Genomic DNA, 15,823 nt, shown 5'->3' with positions numbered 1-15,823 from the left:
CACCGAGCAGCAGTGCTGCACTGGCTCGTTTGCACTTTAACGAGCTAACTGTTAAAGAGCTCCTTGCAGTAGTTAATCCAGAGGCCATCTGCTGAGGATAATGCATTTATTGCTAAGAATCTACCTATCGGTGTTGTTCTCGACATGCTCATGGTGAATCTCAATCATTTTAACTCAGACAATCTATTATACATACCATGAAATTTAACAAGGTATGTCCTATATGGGGCTGTAACACTGCAGCTGTGTGGACTAATTAGATAACACTCATTATTGTTCATTCAATTTGCGTTTGCAGATGCAGGGAGCTGAGTGCTGACTGCTCTCGAGGCTCTGATTGATTGCTCCCACTTTGCATTCATTAGGAAGGTGGCCTCAGCACAGTAGTTTTACAACATGTGTTTGCTACCACTTAACTGGATGTGCCAGTCAAATGCCTTGAACTGTGGCTCTTGATTAACAATATTTTGCAAATATGGCGCAGTCTATTTCAGCGGCGCGACAGGCGGCTCCTGCACAGCCCTCCCCTTCCCGCACGCCCGCGGGGAAGAAATACAGCGGTGACAGTAAGGGCTGGTGACAGCTCGCCAATACCTCAGGTTCAGAGGTGGCAGTGTCCATTGCTCATCTGCTCCAGCCAGACGTGACTTACAGAAATAAATGGGCCTGTCGGAGGGTTTGACTTTGTCAGATGAACACCCAGCCCACGAAACCAGGGCAAACAGGCTTCAGGTTGACCTCCGAGGTGTTTCCCCGATGTCCCTTTGCAGCTGCAGCCTGGGCTTTGTCCTGTCCCCTCTGGCATCACCCTGCCCAGCGCCGGGCACCTGCCCCAGGGGACGGTGTAACAGCAAACCCAGCCCAGCAGCGCCCGGGGGTCCCAGCCCCAGGACCCCGAGCCCCCCATGGTCTCCCACCCTCCCCTGCTGGGCCCTTTGCTGTGGGTCACACAGAGGGTCACAGCTGTGGGGAGACGTATGGTGTGAGGGCACTGGGAGCTCCAGTCCTTCCCACATGAGGCTTTTCTTCAGCCCACGCTAAAGCTGGTTTAAAAGACTGAAATGATGCCCCTCTGTAAATCACTCAAGACTAGGTTACGCCTTTGCAAAGCCCATGGTCAAAATAATAAAGAAACAGTGCAAAAGGCAACTGATATTCATGAAAAATTAGTCAGACTAACTCCATGGCCGGGTTTGCCAGCAGACGGAGCAGACAGACTGGAGCAGCTCTGAACACCAAACCCATCGCCTCGGGTCCTGCCACGGTGCTGGAGAAGGCACTGGCCATGTCCCAGCACCAGCAGAGTGTGTCCCCAGCACAGCTGGGGGATACCCTGACCCACAGCGCAGCCGGGGGGCTGAGGGGCTGTGGGCAGGGGGAGGGCTGGGTGTCAGCAGGAGGATGCTCGCTCTGCGGGGGAACCTCTCCCTTGGCACGTCCCCGTGACGATTCCCAGCCTGTTACCGGCAGCGCGGGTGCTGCAACGGCAAGAGGATGCCATCCAGAGCTGGACTGAGTTCAGGGGCTTTTTTTTTCATTAAAGTCGGTGTTGCTAGGCTGCTGACACAAGGCAGCTCCGCTGCCATCCTGTTAGGCAGATGAACTGTCGCTTCAGCTCATTTCAGTGTGAAACACTGTCACTTTTTTTCCTTTTTGCATATGCAATACTCACTGGATAGTTCAGGTCTATGCACAACATATTTATTCAACAGTAATCGTTTCATTTCTGCAAAGGAAATATGTTCCACTGCTCCTGCAGCTGACAGGCTCTGGCATAAGTTGGAAGCGGAGGCTCCAAAAGGAGGGAGAATATGTTTGCGGGATGAACCACAGCTGTTTGCAGTATTCCTCTGCCCTGGCAATTATTTTAATAGGAAGAATTCCTGGAGGGTTATTTGGCTGCTGCGCGGCGTGTGCTGCGTTCACAGTCACTGGTTCGGGGATCAGACGAGTGAACCTCTGAAGACATTTCTGTTCTTGTAAAGCATTTTTTAAAAAGGAAGAGGGTTCAATTCTGCAGCCTGCTCACACACCAGAAAATACTTGCTCCCACGGGCAGCACAAGAAATGGTAGAAAAACGGGTACATTTACATAATCTGCATTATCCTAACATTGTTTTCTAGCAGTGCCCTGGCTCTCCCCAAGGGATAAGGGGAGATTGCTGCCCAACTTAAAGGTGCAGAGCAGGGTAAGACATTGCCACAGAAAAGGTGAATTAACTGGCTCCATCCGTTTTTGCCTGAGGAAATCAAGGTGGGATCTCTTGAACCTGTTCATGTTGTGCTGTGATTTCTGCCTGTGCTTCTTCTGCACAACTCAGAGCCATTTCTGGAGGCAGGGTCTCAGGCCAGGCTGGCTGCAGTGGGGCAACAGGGGCTGTTTGTGTTTCAATGATAAACTGGAGTCTATTTAAAATTCAGCAGCGCCTTGTGAACCTGCTGCTGCTTCGCCTCAGAAATGATCACTGTCAGGACAGTCCCCAGACAGCACCGCTCGCTAAATAAAAACCCAAGTTCCTCCCTGAAGGGGGACGCTCCCTGGGGACTAACAATATTTTAGCCTGCTTGTCATCCAAGGGCTGCAGAGCACTTCAGAAGCATTAATTAAGTCTTGTGACTTGCCCATGAGATGGAGGGAGAACGTTTCCCACCATGGGTAGCTCTGGGGTCTGCACGTCTGGGGGGTGCAGGGACGGGGAGGGTCGGGTCGGGGGCTGTGAAGCTCAGAGCATCGCCTGGTGCCGGTGCCAGGAGGAGGAAGCTCCCGAGTGCCCCTGAACCCACCACCTCTCGTGCCAGGGCCCAAGCGCGGGGGCCGGGCTGGTGCTGGTGTCGGTGCAGAGGGAGGTTCTGATCCCCAGGGAGATGCTCTGCTGGATCCAGGGATGGTGCTGGCTCCGCTGCCTTCCCTCCTGCTCGGCCAAGTCCGTGAGCGGCAGCGTTCCCAAACCCGCGCTGTTTGGATTAGAACTGGCAAACGTCCCTGTCCTTCAGTGAAAGCATCTTGCACAGCCACTGTGATTTGTTTCAGGTGGCTTAATGAGAAAATGAGTAAAGCCCTGCCTGCATTTTTACTTTCAAATCAGCTGTCCAAAACATTAAATATTGGAATTCCTTATGGCTTTAAAATGTTAGACTCTCATTTTTCTCTCTAGAAATGCAGGTGCTTTTTGTGCACAGGAAACCTCTAGCACTTCATCCCACCAACAGGCTTTATTCACAAACTTATGAGTATGTAAGGGTGAATATTCATTTAGCAGACCTGGTTACCAGTGGGATCAAAGAGCAGCTGAATGGCATTTGTCCAGTGCAGCATTTGGCACGACTCGAGCCACTGCAGAAATGAAGACCAGGATGAGGCCCTGGTCCAACAGCCCCTCCAGAAACTGCGCCAGGGAGGGAGACCGGGAGAGGGAGGGAGAGAGAGAGGGATGGATGGACGGAGGGACAGACATCCCCTTCCTCAGAGGACCAGCCTCCTGATCAGCCCCAGCTCAGGACAGCTGATGGAAACTATGACCCTAATCCAGCAGCTGCTGGATGCCTCTGGGAAGTTTATTACTGTTGACATTTCAGTTAATAATGGCCTATTTTCAAAAGACTGTCTCCATCATTTCTACTAATTAATATGCTTGAGAAGTCACCACTGTGCACAGAAAAAAAAATTACTCTTCTTACCCAAAATTGCGCCCCCCCCCCAGCCTTTCAGTAACAAAGCTGAGGAGGACAGAGGATTTCTTTGGCCATGGCCAGGCAACCCCCGGGGTGTCACCACCAGCAGCTCCTCATCTGCAGAGAGAACCTCCTCCACCTGGCACAGAGTCTGTTTGGTGAAGCTCTGGGTCATTTCCACCCTGTGGAGAATCCCCTGCTCCCCCCTCAGAGCCTGCAAACCCCTTCACCCCCACCTTCACAGGGAGCTGCTCGTCTCCGCACGGCGCTAATAGGGAAAGGTGATGAGAGAACAAACTCCAAAGAGACTTTACCCCGACCTTATAGCCTGACCAAGCAATGGAAGAAGACAGGAGCAAACACACCAAAGCCTGTGATTATAAACTCCGGGTCACAGTCTGGATGTTCCTAAAAATCAGGAGTTGTGCATGTCATGTTCAAAGAAGCTTAGAGCATCTGACAAGAACTAGGTTTTTTATTCTTCAGATGCCTTGGAAGTCTAAGCCTTTATGATCACATTTAACATAAAATTAAGTCTCACCTCACGTCAAACCCCAGTTTTGGGTAAAGGCTGCATCCAGCTTTTGACTGTGGTTCGTCTCTCCCAAAGGATTTGCTTGGGAGGATTTGCAAATCGCATCCCAGATGAGCAGCCCCTGGCTCTGGCACCCTCGGGCCGAGGTGGGGCCGGGGGGTGATGGTGTCAGTCACCAGAGCTGCAGGGACCGGCAGGAGACCCGGGGCCTCCCAGGTACCCAGAGGTGTTCTCTCTAGTTAAAGTAATGGGAATCGGTGGCCTACATAACAGTTAAATGCTTTAATACTTCCGTGGAAAAAGACATGAGAGAGCAAAGCAGGAGTAAATAACATCTGCCAAACTGTGCTTCAGAAAGTTGGCCAGAAAAAAGAAAAACGTGACAAATATCCTGTAACTCACAAAGGGGAAAACAGAGAATAGTTTGCTATCGCCAAAAATGCTTCTCACATGCAGAAATGCCATCTTTTATCTAGATACTTAGATGAGAACAGAAGTTCAGTGATTTTTGTCAGTGCCATTAGTTTCTCTGGAGACAATATTAGCACGCTGCTACTGACAGAACATCAATAACCACGGAGATAAATTCTTCTGAAGCGTTAATTTTCTCAGCGTTGTGAAATCTGACTTATGCATCATCAGTACACATCAGTGAGGGATAATGCGAGCAGGCACTGTAAACACTGTGCTACAAATAAAACAATATAATTCGAGTGAAATCTGTTTCCGAAAGACATTTCCATTTGGGAGCAGAGAGGGGGTTTCCACAGTTTCCAGTAACAACACTGCGGCCCCGCGGCTCCTGCTGCCGGGACCTGCCTTTCCACAAACAGCTTCGCAATGAACACAAATGAAAATAAGGGCCAGATCTTCCAGGTATGAGCTGGCACAGCCCTACGAATCCAGCAATGTAGTAATGGTGGGGAAAGGAGAGGCAGGAGCAAATGGGGAAAGTAAGTGTCATTTAGTTATTACGGGCAGTTCCGCACAAAGTGCCCCTCGGCTGCGAGCAATGCAAAACCCCGGGAAATGGCAATTTTCTCTGCATTTCCCATGCAGGCTGGATTTTGATCTCCAGTCTGAATGCCCCAATCATTTGGACCTTGTGAATATTTAATTCCCACCTAATTGCTTCAGTGGCAAGCCATTTTCTCTCACTGCACTTTCTCCACCCCATAATGAGGTTGAAGATGGAAAAAGGCCCCCCCAACTCACGCAGTCTGTGCCGGGATCCCAGCTGGACCCGACGCTTGAACGAGAATTGTACAAGAGACTGAGCTCTCTTCCCTTTTCATCTGCCTTATATCCTTTTTATCCCCTGTGTTTGCTTTATCCGAACCATCACTACCACTGGGCAAAACTGCAAGTGATTATGCACCAACATTCCCTGGAATTTTTTTAATTAATTAGTCCTGACCATTTCCTCACTCCTTTTACATGGGGTTTTCACTCCTGTGACTTTATTCTACCAGCTCTGTTTATTATCAGGGCATTCACTGAAGCAGCAAATTGTACATGATTATTGGAGATTATTCACTGAGAGCAAAGTGATAAATTAGTTATTAATTCTCATTATTAGCGCTGTTGTCCTGTTGCCTGGAGGCCTCGCTGAACCCAGGACCCCATCGCTCCAGGTTCTGTACAAGCCGATAGGGAGAGACAGCTCCTGCTCCCAAAAGGTTTTCAGCCTAAAGAGGGGACATGGTGGGGGGGGAAAGGATGCGAAGAGGCAGGACAACTGGCTCAGCATTGGATCCTCACCTCAGCAGCAGAACTGAGGACAGGGATGTCCTCAAACATGCCTCCACAGGAGGAAACCTCAGCATAGGGTTTCGTCTCCCTCCCCAGGTTCTAAAAAAGCCGATAGGGAGAGACAGCTCCTGCTCCCAAAAGGTTTTCAGCCTAAAGAGGGGACATGGTGGGGGGGGAAAGGATGCGAAGAGGCAGGACAACTGGCTCAGCATTGGATCCTCACCTCAGCAGCAGAACTGAGGACAGGGATGTCCTCAAACATGCCTCCACAGGAGGAAACCTCAGCATAGGGTTTCGTCTCCCTTCCCTTTGTGCACTTTCAGTTTCCTCGGGGTGGGCCAATCCTCGACCTCTCTCTTCACCCATTTGTGCAGCCTTTTTAACAGAACCGTGCACAAAGAGACGGGGGTCAGTGCCAGGGAAGGCAGCTCCTAAGGGCTGAGCCCTCCTGAGCTCTGAACCAGCCCCACAGGAGATGGGCTGACACTGGGATGAAGGCAAACTTGCCGCAGGCAAGTTTGCCTTCATCCCAGTGTCAGCCCATCTCCTGTGGGGCTCCCCAAAACCCCTTTGCCTTGTCTTGCCCCTCCACGTGTAACAGCCCCCCCAGCTGCTCTCTGCTGAGGTCAGCTCATCCCACGGCCATCACATCCCCTCCAGGGCACCGATGCTCCTGCTGGTGATGCCCCAGAGCCATAAAGCTATTTCAGGAATGTCCAGGCTGGGATGAATTCAAGTGCCCAAATGACAGGAGACATGAAAGAGGGTCCCTCTGGGCGAGGGCTGGACCCGGGGGGAGGAGAGCAGCTCCATGGCTCCATTCCCATGGCTATGGGTCCGGGGAGTTCACATCTCTGAGGGAAGGGGGGCAGTGGGCAAGTATTTACAGGATGAAACATGGTGCAGTCACACTCCCTTCCTTCCTGAGGAATGCTGCATTAGCCATTAATTTTATTTAAGTGCTTTCTAGTATGGTGGTGTTGAACTAAATTAAATCTGTCCCCTGGCAATGCCCCAGAAACAAAGCTACAAGCACAGGGAGCGTGTGGGACCATTCATAAATCCACCCCCTGTTCCCCCCGTGGAGACGTGCCGTGAGACAGGTCTCGATGCTTCATTCAGAATGACAGGAGGAGACCTGCTAGTGTGGTGGAACATCACCTCCAGACTACTGTCTCTTCCTCTGGGGAAGACAAGTCACTAGCCCCCAGGAAAAAATATTTTAATTCATAAATGTCTACCGATGCCCAAGTAGCAGACCGTTCCAGGGCAGTTTTGTGAGCCTTCATTAGCACAACTCCTTGTTCCAAATCTGTAACAAGCTCTCTGATGAGTTTTGTTCTGCCTTTCATGCCCATTGTAAATGCCCTGGAAGCTATAAAATTCACATTTAAATCCCATTTTAAAATATCTTTTAGCCTAGAGCTACACCTAAGGCATAAGCCAGACGGATGAAATGCTGGTGTTGATTTCCTGGGTCGTCTGTGCTGCGAGGTGGCAGGAGCTGGGGCCGTACCCGCTCGGCCCGTCCTGCCCAGGGCAGCGCCCGGGGACCCGCCACCGAGAACGATGCTCCTGGTCCCACAGGGTTTCCTCACACGGAGCAGCAACGGGAAAGGCACTGCTCACCCACAGTATATTCTTATCATTATAGTGCCGATTGATAGTAGTAATGATACTTTAATCAATATTAAGAACATCTAATATGAGCACTAAAAGGCCCCATTATTTTTTCAGTGTAAAGAGCCATGAGAAATAAATATCCTTTTCCACAAAGTTTGCTGTTCTACACTCAAAGCAAAAGGTAGATAAAATATGTGGCTAGAAAACCCCAAAAAAGACAATATAACAAATGAAAAGTTTATATTCTGTTTTGAATGAACTCGGTGGTTTAGCTATTCCCCTGCCTTCCCCTGCCCCAGGCACCGGGACTATTTCTAGCTCAGTCATGGTCTTGCTGAACAGACAAGATGTTTTTAACCTTTCTGGGCAAAAGCTTTGTGCAGTATGTGCAGTTCCTGCTGAGACAGACATAAATTCCAGACAGGACAAGCTTGCATATTTTAGGAGGCCTGGGGTTTAATATCACTATCTGCAAACATAAAAAATTACACTTTTCCACTCCGTAGGGGTAAACTCTAGCAATAAAATGACATGTCTATGCAATATATGAGGACGCTCACACAAGCACCACCACTTCAGCTGCAGACATCCCTGGGTAATGGTCAGCTGGGGGTTCCCTAATACTAACCTTCAAACAAAAATCAGACTCGGTGTCTGCTCCTTTACTGCAGCCCTGAAACGCTTTGCTTCTGTGTGACAGACAAGTCTCTGGGTTTGAACAAGATACTGCATTTTAAGGCACAAACCTCAAATAGCTGTTGGTGTGTGCTTGGGCTGGGGCAGCATTTTGAAGCCTGGGGGCTTCTGCACTGAGAAAACGCCTGGAGGTTTCCTCATTTATTGTGTCTGTTGGGTGAAAAGAACACTCCAGAGTCCCCTGGAGAGCACGTCACCCCTTATTCCACAGTGACAGAACCCCAGCGACCTCCCTCAGTACCTGTCACTAACCAACACCTCTTGTGACTCTTATCAATTTCCCCACAGTCATGTCATTACTTTGGCATTTTCTGATCTTTGTCTCGGAGGCTTTTTCAAACCTCATCTCCAGGTTCCCGGTGGGGAACCCGAAGCGCCGACGCTGGAGCTGCTGGGGAGGGGGCGGGGGGGGAGAAAAGCCCCCTCGAGGAGCGGTTCCTCCACTCCTACGGGGACTGCAGTTTGCAAAATGTGATCAATATGATGTACAACTGTGGAAACCCACACACACACACATAAAACAAGAAAGGCGCTGTAAAATATGTTGGGGCAGGAAAATGAATGATCTCTCTGTCAACTATTTAAAAGCAATCCACTAATGTGAACAATCAGAAGTGAAGAAAAATCAATATGGTTCTCATGGTGCAGAAATGGAAAACAAGCTGGATTTTACTCCTGCAAAATCCATGCAAACAAAACCCAACAGATTAATTCTGCTTGTCAGTAAATGCGGTCACTTCTCCAGAAACAGAACTGCCTCGAGAAGAGCCCTCTCTTTAGACACAACTCTGCCTATTGACATCCCTTATCAATCCCCACTGGTGTCAGTGGTACACGAGTCAGTCCTTACACAGTAATTATGAACTGCTGTGCTTGATTCTCATCACATTTAATTTGTTAAATAAAAAAACATCCACCAGGAAGACCTCAAGCAAAGGAAAGAGAGGGAAAACAGAGCATGCCAAATTCAGCCCAATCTCTGCTTCTCCACCAAACCTCCAGAAAGTGCAGTAGAGAACAGCAATTCTGTCCCTGTTAGAGAAAACAGAATTAGAGGTATGATTGGAGTGTCCCAAAATGGCCATTTCTATACTCCAAATCACAGCCAACTTCTGACTTCGGGTACCAGAGGGGAAATGGCATCTGGAGGTTAAAGACAGACATTTCTGTAGCAACTCAGGAGGTTGGGGGGGCCCTTCCCAGGAAGAGGTTAATGGGAATGGTGGGGGGGGGGCTGTACCATGCTGGGGGGATCCAGGGGGAGATGGATGAGCAGACAGAATGCAATATAGCAGACAATTTATCACACTGCCCAGCACTTTACAGAGCTACACAATTTGTCCCACGGGTCTCGGTGCCACACGTGCACAGAAAGACAGATCTATTAGTTTTCCTCTCCCGACTTTCCTCTCCTATTGGCCATATGAAATATAGCCAAAAACATCACGGAAATTAAAGACCGTGGCACTGGCTGTGAGACGAGGGGAACTGCCAGATGTTTAGTCAGCTCCTGAGCCTGGGCCAAGCCCGTGTTTGTCATTATTGGAAGCACACGATTATTCAATGATCTTCTCTCTGTATCTTTCAGCGGCAACACGACGGCAGCTCCACCTCGCACGGAGCGACCCTGCCTTTGGTTCCTCTGGTCGAAACACGGTCTCACCCATGAAGGCAGGAGTCAGGAAACATGGACATTTAACAACCCGGGTTGTGTTCCAGCTTGGGCACCCAACCCAGCCCCTGCACATGGCGAGGCCTTCACAAAGAGCAGGACCCCCCTCCCGAGAGGAGGGGGCAGAAGGTGGCCGGGGGTGCTGGTGGCAGACACTGAGAGTTCCCACCGTGGCTCCTTGGCCTCTGCTGTGTCCTCAGCAGGGCTGGGGGTACAACCACCACCGCAAGCAGCACAGGTCCTCGCCTGCTCCACGCTATGATCTTGTTCTCCAGAATCTCAGCTCTCACTAAAGTCAGTCGCTGGTTGCTAAAGTGGGAGAAAACTCCCCCAAATCTCCAATCCAACCCTCCGGATGCGCACGGGGCACCTGAGTGCAGGCAGGATGCTCTCGCTGCCGGCAAAGCATGGCTCTTAACTGGAAAATTACACTGCTGTGAGAATCTTAACTACAAAAAGTACCTAGTTTTTGCAGGAAATATGCTCCCTAAATCCATTCTTATGACGGGATCGCCTTCCCTCCACCACCCTTCCTTCTCGCTGAGCTGCTTATGGGATTAACCTCTAAACCAAACTCTTCAGAAGAGCCAAAGTTCAGATGAATCTGTCACCAATCCTCTTCCAAACTGGGGTGGGGGTAAGACTTCACGAACCTGCAAAGGCTTCAGCTCAGTTAATTGGCAGAAAACAAAAACAAACACGAAGGGAGAAGGCACTGAAAGGCTGTTTCAAGAAAATAAACCAGCCCAAAGCAGAGTGCGTGCAATCCTGAACGACTCCGGGTCCAAGGGACCTTCCAGGACCCTCTGGTTGAAGCACAGGCCCCAGATCTCCCCTGGCAGAGGCTGGGGGGGAGCACGGGGTCCCCCGACAGTGAGGGGTGACTGTGGGTGGTGGGGTCCTGCACCCCCTCCCGCAGCACTCGCAGGTGAACACTGAGCCCCGGCAGCCGCCGGTGGGTAACTCAGAGTCAGGCAACGCTGGAAGGATTTCAAGCAAGCCTAATTTGTTTCTTCTAATTAGGAACAAAATTATTTGAAATTGTAGCATTTGGTAAAGCTGTAAAGGAAACTTTATTAACGCTATGAAAACAACCCTGCCTTTTCCAGCTCGCGGCACACCGGTGGTGCGGATCCTTCCCTTGGAGCAGCTGTTCCCTTTCCGAGAAGTTGCTCTTGTGCGATTTTTGAGGTCTCTCACAGCATCCCCAACATCGCAAAAAAGAAGACATTTAGGAGACTAAAATTCCCTTTTTAGCCAAGCACATGAGCTCTAAGCTCCTACAACTCCGATGATTTATTTTTCTTTCACCTTCAGCACCTACATTCCGTGGCGTGCTCGGGTTTATCTCTGAGCTGGGAGAAGGGCAGCGGCCGGCGGGGCCCGTCTCTGCCGAGGGGATGCTGCCGCTCCGTGGCTCCGTGGCTCCTGATGGACCAGCCCCACCACGGGGATGCCAGGGCTGTGCCCCCTTCCAAAGGAAGCGCTTCATCCTTACCCGCTTTGCATCACTCCTGCCATTCACATAGTTTAGATCAGCTTGAACGAGCTTTTTGTCCTGTTTTATGGGGAGCTGGATTCCACATTAACTGGACGTGCAGTTACGGAATGAGCCTTCCTCCTGGAGAACCGACTCCGGAGGAGACAGCTCTCGGCGGCACAGCCAGGGACCCCCTCTGCACCACCCACTCAAACGCAGCCCCCTCCTCCTTAGCACGGAGGAGCTGGAAAGATGTCACTTGTCACCTCTCAATTAAAGGACAGTGCTGAACAGGCCGGGCAAATTCTTGGCCACCGGCAGCTTTGCACTCAATCCACTCTTTCCACCCATGGCCTCCACCCCCTCAAAACCACCTAAATTCAGTTTAATGCAGGAATAAAAATCTCTGCCCTCTGTTCTGAGCAGATCAGCTGCTCAGAACAATATGCTTCAGGCCTTTCAAGATCCATGGCCCATCACAGGCACCGTCTGGTCCCAGGAACAGATTTGCTGGTTTATTTTTTGCCCAGCAGTTGGATTTCCCCAGGCAGACTGTGAGCTGCAGCTCAGAGACCCCCATCCACCACAACCACCACAGCAGAGTGCCTGTTCCTGCTGTCAGCATTCCAGATGGGCTTCCCAGGCCCTGGGTGGGTTTTCTTCAGGCACCCCAAGGGAAAAGCTGCTGGTACCCACAGCTGTGGATGGAGTCAGACACCCCTTCCCACTCAGGAGTTACGGCGGCCGCCGCAGCCCGGACAGCACCAATCCCCACAGACACACGCAAAGCTTCCAAACACCAGCAGATCTGAGCTGCAGAGTACAAGTTCCAGAGTCTTTTGGCAAATGCTTTTCATTTCCCTTCCTCCTTCATGCCCTTTTCTTTTTATAGCTCAGCTCCTTCGCTGTCTCCTGTCCTCAAGCACTCAAGTAGCAAATTAAGATTAGAGAGAAGACATCAGAACAGCTTCTCCTGCCTTCCAAACTAAACACTACAGCTGTTAAAAGTAGTCCAAATACATTGTTTTAAGACAGTGCATGCCAAGGGAGAAGCCACAGCAGTGCCATTTAAGGCACTTTTGATAATACGGATCAAGTCATGGAAGTGCTTTTGCAAACACTGGGGCTGGTCTCCAGCTGGGGCAGGAGAGCAGGAATGACTCCTTCCCTCTTCCCCCGCCAGAGAGGAGAGGAGGCATCATCTCCATGGTGACAGCAGGGAAGCAGCTTTCCTAGAAAACGCTGGGTTTGGTCAGAACTAGTGCGGAGAATGAAGCAGCTGCAGAAAAACCTTCCAATGGCAGTGGAAAGCGATGTTCCTAAACCGAGGGGCAGCCACAGGGTCTCCCAGGGGAATCTGGACAAGACACTCTCTGCCAAGGGCTGGCCGTGCCATGAGCAGTCGAGACCTGACTCCGTTTTAAAGGGAAGGGCAGTTGTCCTCAGGCTAATGGCGTGCACAGACAGTGCTGAGACACCTCCACAAGTGCACAATTTCCAAACCCACTTTGCTGCCTGATGCCTCTCCTCCCCACAGATCCCCACCCCAACGGCATTGGGAAGCAGCAGAGACCACACGAACGGCAGCACCGTTTATAGGTGCAGAGCCAAAGTCATTAAACTGATCAGGTAACGTAGATGGCACAAGGAGCACTAATTCTGCACGTGGCAGCTGGCTCCGTAACAACTCTCCTGAGACCTGTCCCCCTGTCCCGTTGGGGGGTCACCCATGTGGAAGCCTCACTGCCATTATTGACACTGAAGAGCTGTATGTACAGCCAAGGGCAGTCTCCAGTGTGTGCTCCTGTTATCCAGCAACGTAAGAACAAGAACACCACTATTTATCTCTTTTCCTTGCATTGCTTGAACTACTCACTGCATCGTCATTTCCAACTTTGCAGGAGCTTTCTGCAGAAGGAGCCCTGTCTCCTACCTGGGAAGTGTAACGCACATGGAAAGCACTGTCTAAATAAGACAACTGAGCCATGGCAAGAGAGACGTCAAATTAGTGCTTAAAGATGCGACTGCAAACACACCAGCGGGGCCTGAGGAGCTGCAGACACCCCTGCATGTGTCCTGGTACCCTGAGCCTACAGGGTATGAGATTTACATCAGATGCCAACTCATCTGTGGAGCTCAGACACATTTTTAACATGTCCTGTGATGACTTCCATTAGCTCTGGGGCTTGTTCGAGAGCTCTGGGGGTACAGGCCGGAAACCCCAACATTTCACAGTCACCCGGCTGCGCTGCCGTTGGGATGGGCCCAGGGCACCTACCGACACCCCAGGAATCCCCTCCCACGCCAGTGCAAGGCCCCTGGGGAATTACTCCTCAGCAAGAGGCCGAGCTTTTTTTTCTGAAGGTAAGAACCCTGCCCCTGGGGAATTACTCCTCAGCAAGAGGCTGAGCTTTTTTCTCTGAAGGTGAGAACAACCCACTGACAAGGCGTTATTCAAACACCAGCCTGTTCTGTAAAGGCAAGCAGAGGACAAGGCCCTCATTCCTGTGTTTCCAGTGCCACCTCCTGCACAGAAGAGTAAACTGCTGAGTTTCCTGAGCTCCGAGGAACGAAACTGGAAAATTCTTCCCCACCCACGAGGGAACACAGTCACTGCTGAAATTAACTACTGAGAGATTTACATTTCCAGTAGCTCAACAGCATATTGAGTTGTGTGCTTAAGACACCCACATGTGCCAAAACCTTCTAATTTTACAAAGAAAGTACATCAGCTTCACTTTGTTTTCCATAAATTCATACAGCTTATGGGATGACATGTAATGGATGAGAGAAATAAACATCCATTATTATTAAAAAAAATCGAACCGAAGTATAAATCTGGCTATAAATATCAAACCCTCCTGGTCAATGAATTAACGAGACCAGAATTACAGTCTGTGAACAGGGAGAGCTGCGTTTCTCCCCTTAAATCTGGCTATAAATATCAAACCCTCCTGATCAATGAATTAACGAGACCGGAATTACAGTCTGTGAACAGGGAGAGCTGTGTTTCTCCCGTGTCATCCCGAGCCTTTCCCCAGGGAAAGGTTTGAGGTGATGCTCAGTTCAATGCGCATGGCTCTGCCTTGCAGTGCTTCCTGGGCACATCCCAAAAGCATCTTAATTCAGTAAGTAACCTAGTAATAAACCTCTAGGAGGTAAATGCTGTAATGATTATTTATATTTTCCTCTTATGGCTGGATTCACGCTTGATTGGGTTCTCCATAGTTCATAAGAAAAGGAAAAGCAGCAGAGTTTCAGAGTGCCACTCATCATGTGTATCTGTCTACAGACAGAGCCTGCAAAATTAGGATCCTGATTGGAGCATCTCAAGTTCAAAATTATATGGAATAAGACTGAGCTGGGAAATTGTGTACACAGCACATCGTAACTGCAGCTACTGCTGGAATAAATTATGGCGAGTGTCTTAAATATTCTGGGGCTGAACTGAAGAAGGTTCTTCAGCTAAAATGAGAAGAGCTTCCTGTTCAGAAACCGTAACCCCAAAGTAGAGATCTCTGTGATCAGACTGAGCTCAGTGACCTCCTGGGAAAAGGACCTGCAATAGGGGGTTTGCGTTTCACCCCATGAGAAGACTCCCAGGAGCTGAGCCCTCTCAAGCCCATTATTTAAGGATTGGGTCAATCTCATCTATAAAAGTGAACAATTTAGCTCAATTACTGTCCTCCAAATCCTCTGAAACCTGGATTTAGGTGATTGTTTCCATAACACTCACAGTTTGTTTAAACTGTAAGAGCGAGTGAAGCAATCCTTGTTTTGAGGAGTTTTCCAGGAGTGCCCAGAGAGTTACAGTTTCCTTCCCACCCCGATTTACGGTTTGCGCAACTTTCCAAATTCTGCCTGGAATATTCAAACATTAATTCCCATCTTGCCCAACTGCTGGGTGTAGAAATTATTTCTGTACCTTTAAAACGCACGTCTAAACCGCTTGTTTATCTTCAACTGCCAACATTATTTCACACTATTTAATTTTACAGCTTTTTAAATTTTTTAAAACTTTTAGGCCTCTCAAGGTTGGTACTGCTCTGTAGATGAGGAACTCCTGGTTTCACTTGCTGTCTGGATTAATCTCAAAGCTGAGTATTTGATGGCCTGTGCACTAAATGAATGCATCTCAGTTTTTACTGACCAGTTAAATTATGAAAAAAAAAAAAAAAAAAAGTTTTGCTTTTACTGTATACACCCCTGCCACTGAAAGCGCAGGGAAGAAACCCCAGAAAATCCCCCTTTTTGATTAAACCGGCTGGAAGTGCCCCCGGAGCAGGGAGCGGGGAAGGGCCCGGGATGTGCGGTCCCTCCTGCTCCGGGGGGACCCCTCTCCCCGACCCCCCCCCTCCCGCAGGACGAGGGGTTCCCACCGGCTCCCCCCACC

The 15,823-nt window shown here is 49.8% G+C and overlaps 1 protein-coding gene across 1 annotated transcript in view; it reads left to right on the top strand.

Annotated features, from left to right (window-relative positions):
- Positions 1 to 475: 475 nt before the first annotated feature.
- Positions 476 to 15,823, top strand: part of LOC106894782 (tapasin-related protein-like) — a gene marked incomplete at its 3' end in the record, with an annotated part of 21,638 nt that continues 6,290 nt past the window's right edge. Inside the window, exon 1 of the mRNA XM_014953728.1 lies at positions 476 to 566. Within this exon, the coding sequence (XP_014809214.1) occupies positions 476 to 566 (91 nt within the window). The remainder of the gene's footprint in view (positions 567 to 15,823) is intronic.

Source organism: Calidris pugnax, unplaced genomic scaffold (assembly GCF_001431845.1).
Source record: "Calidris pugnax isolate Ruff unplaced genomic scaffold, ASM143184v1 scaffold45, whole genome shotgun sequence".
In the NCBI taxonomy this organism is placed as follows: domain Eukaryota; kingdom Metazoa; phylum Chordata; class Aves; order Charadriiformes; family Scolopacidae; genus Calidris; species Calidris pugnax.
Note: the sequence above shows the minus strand (reverse complement) of the source record. Positions and strands in the feature narration are given on the sequence as shown.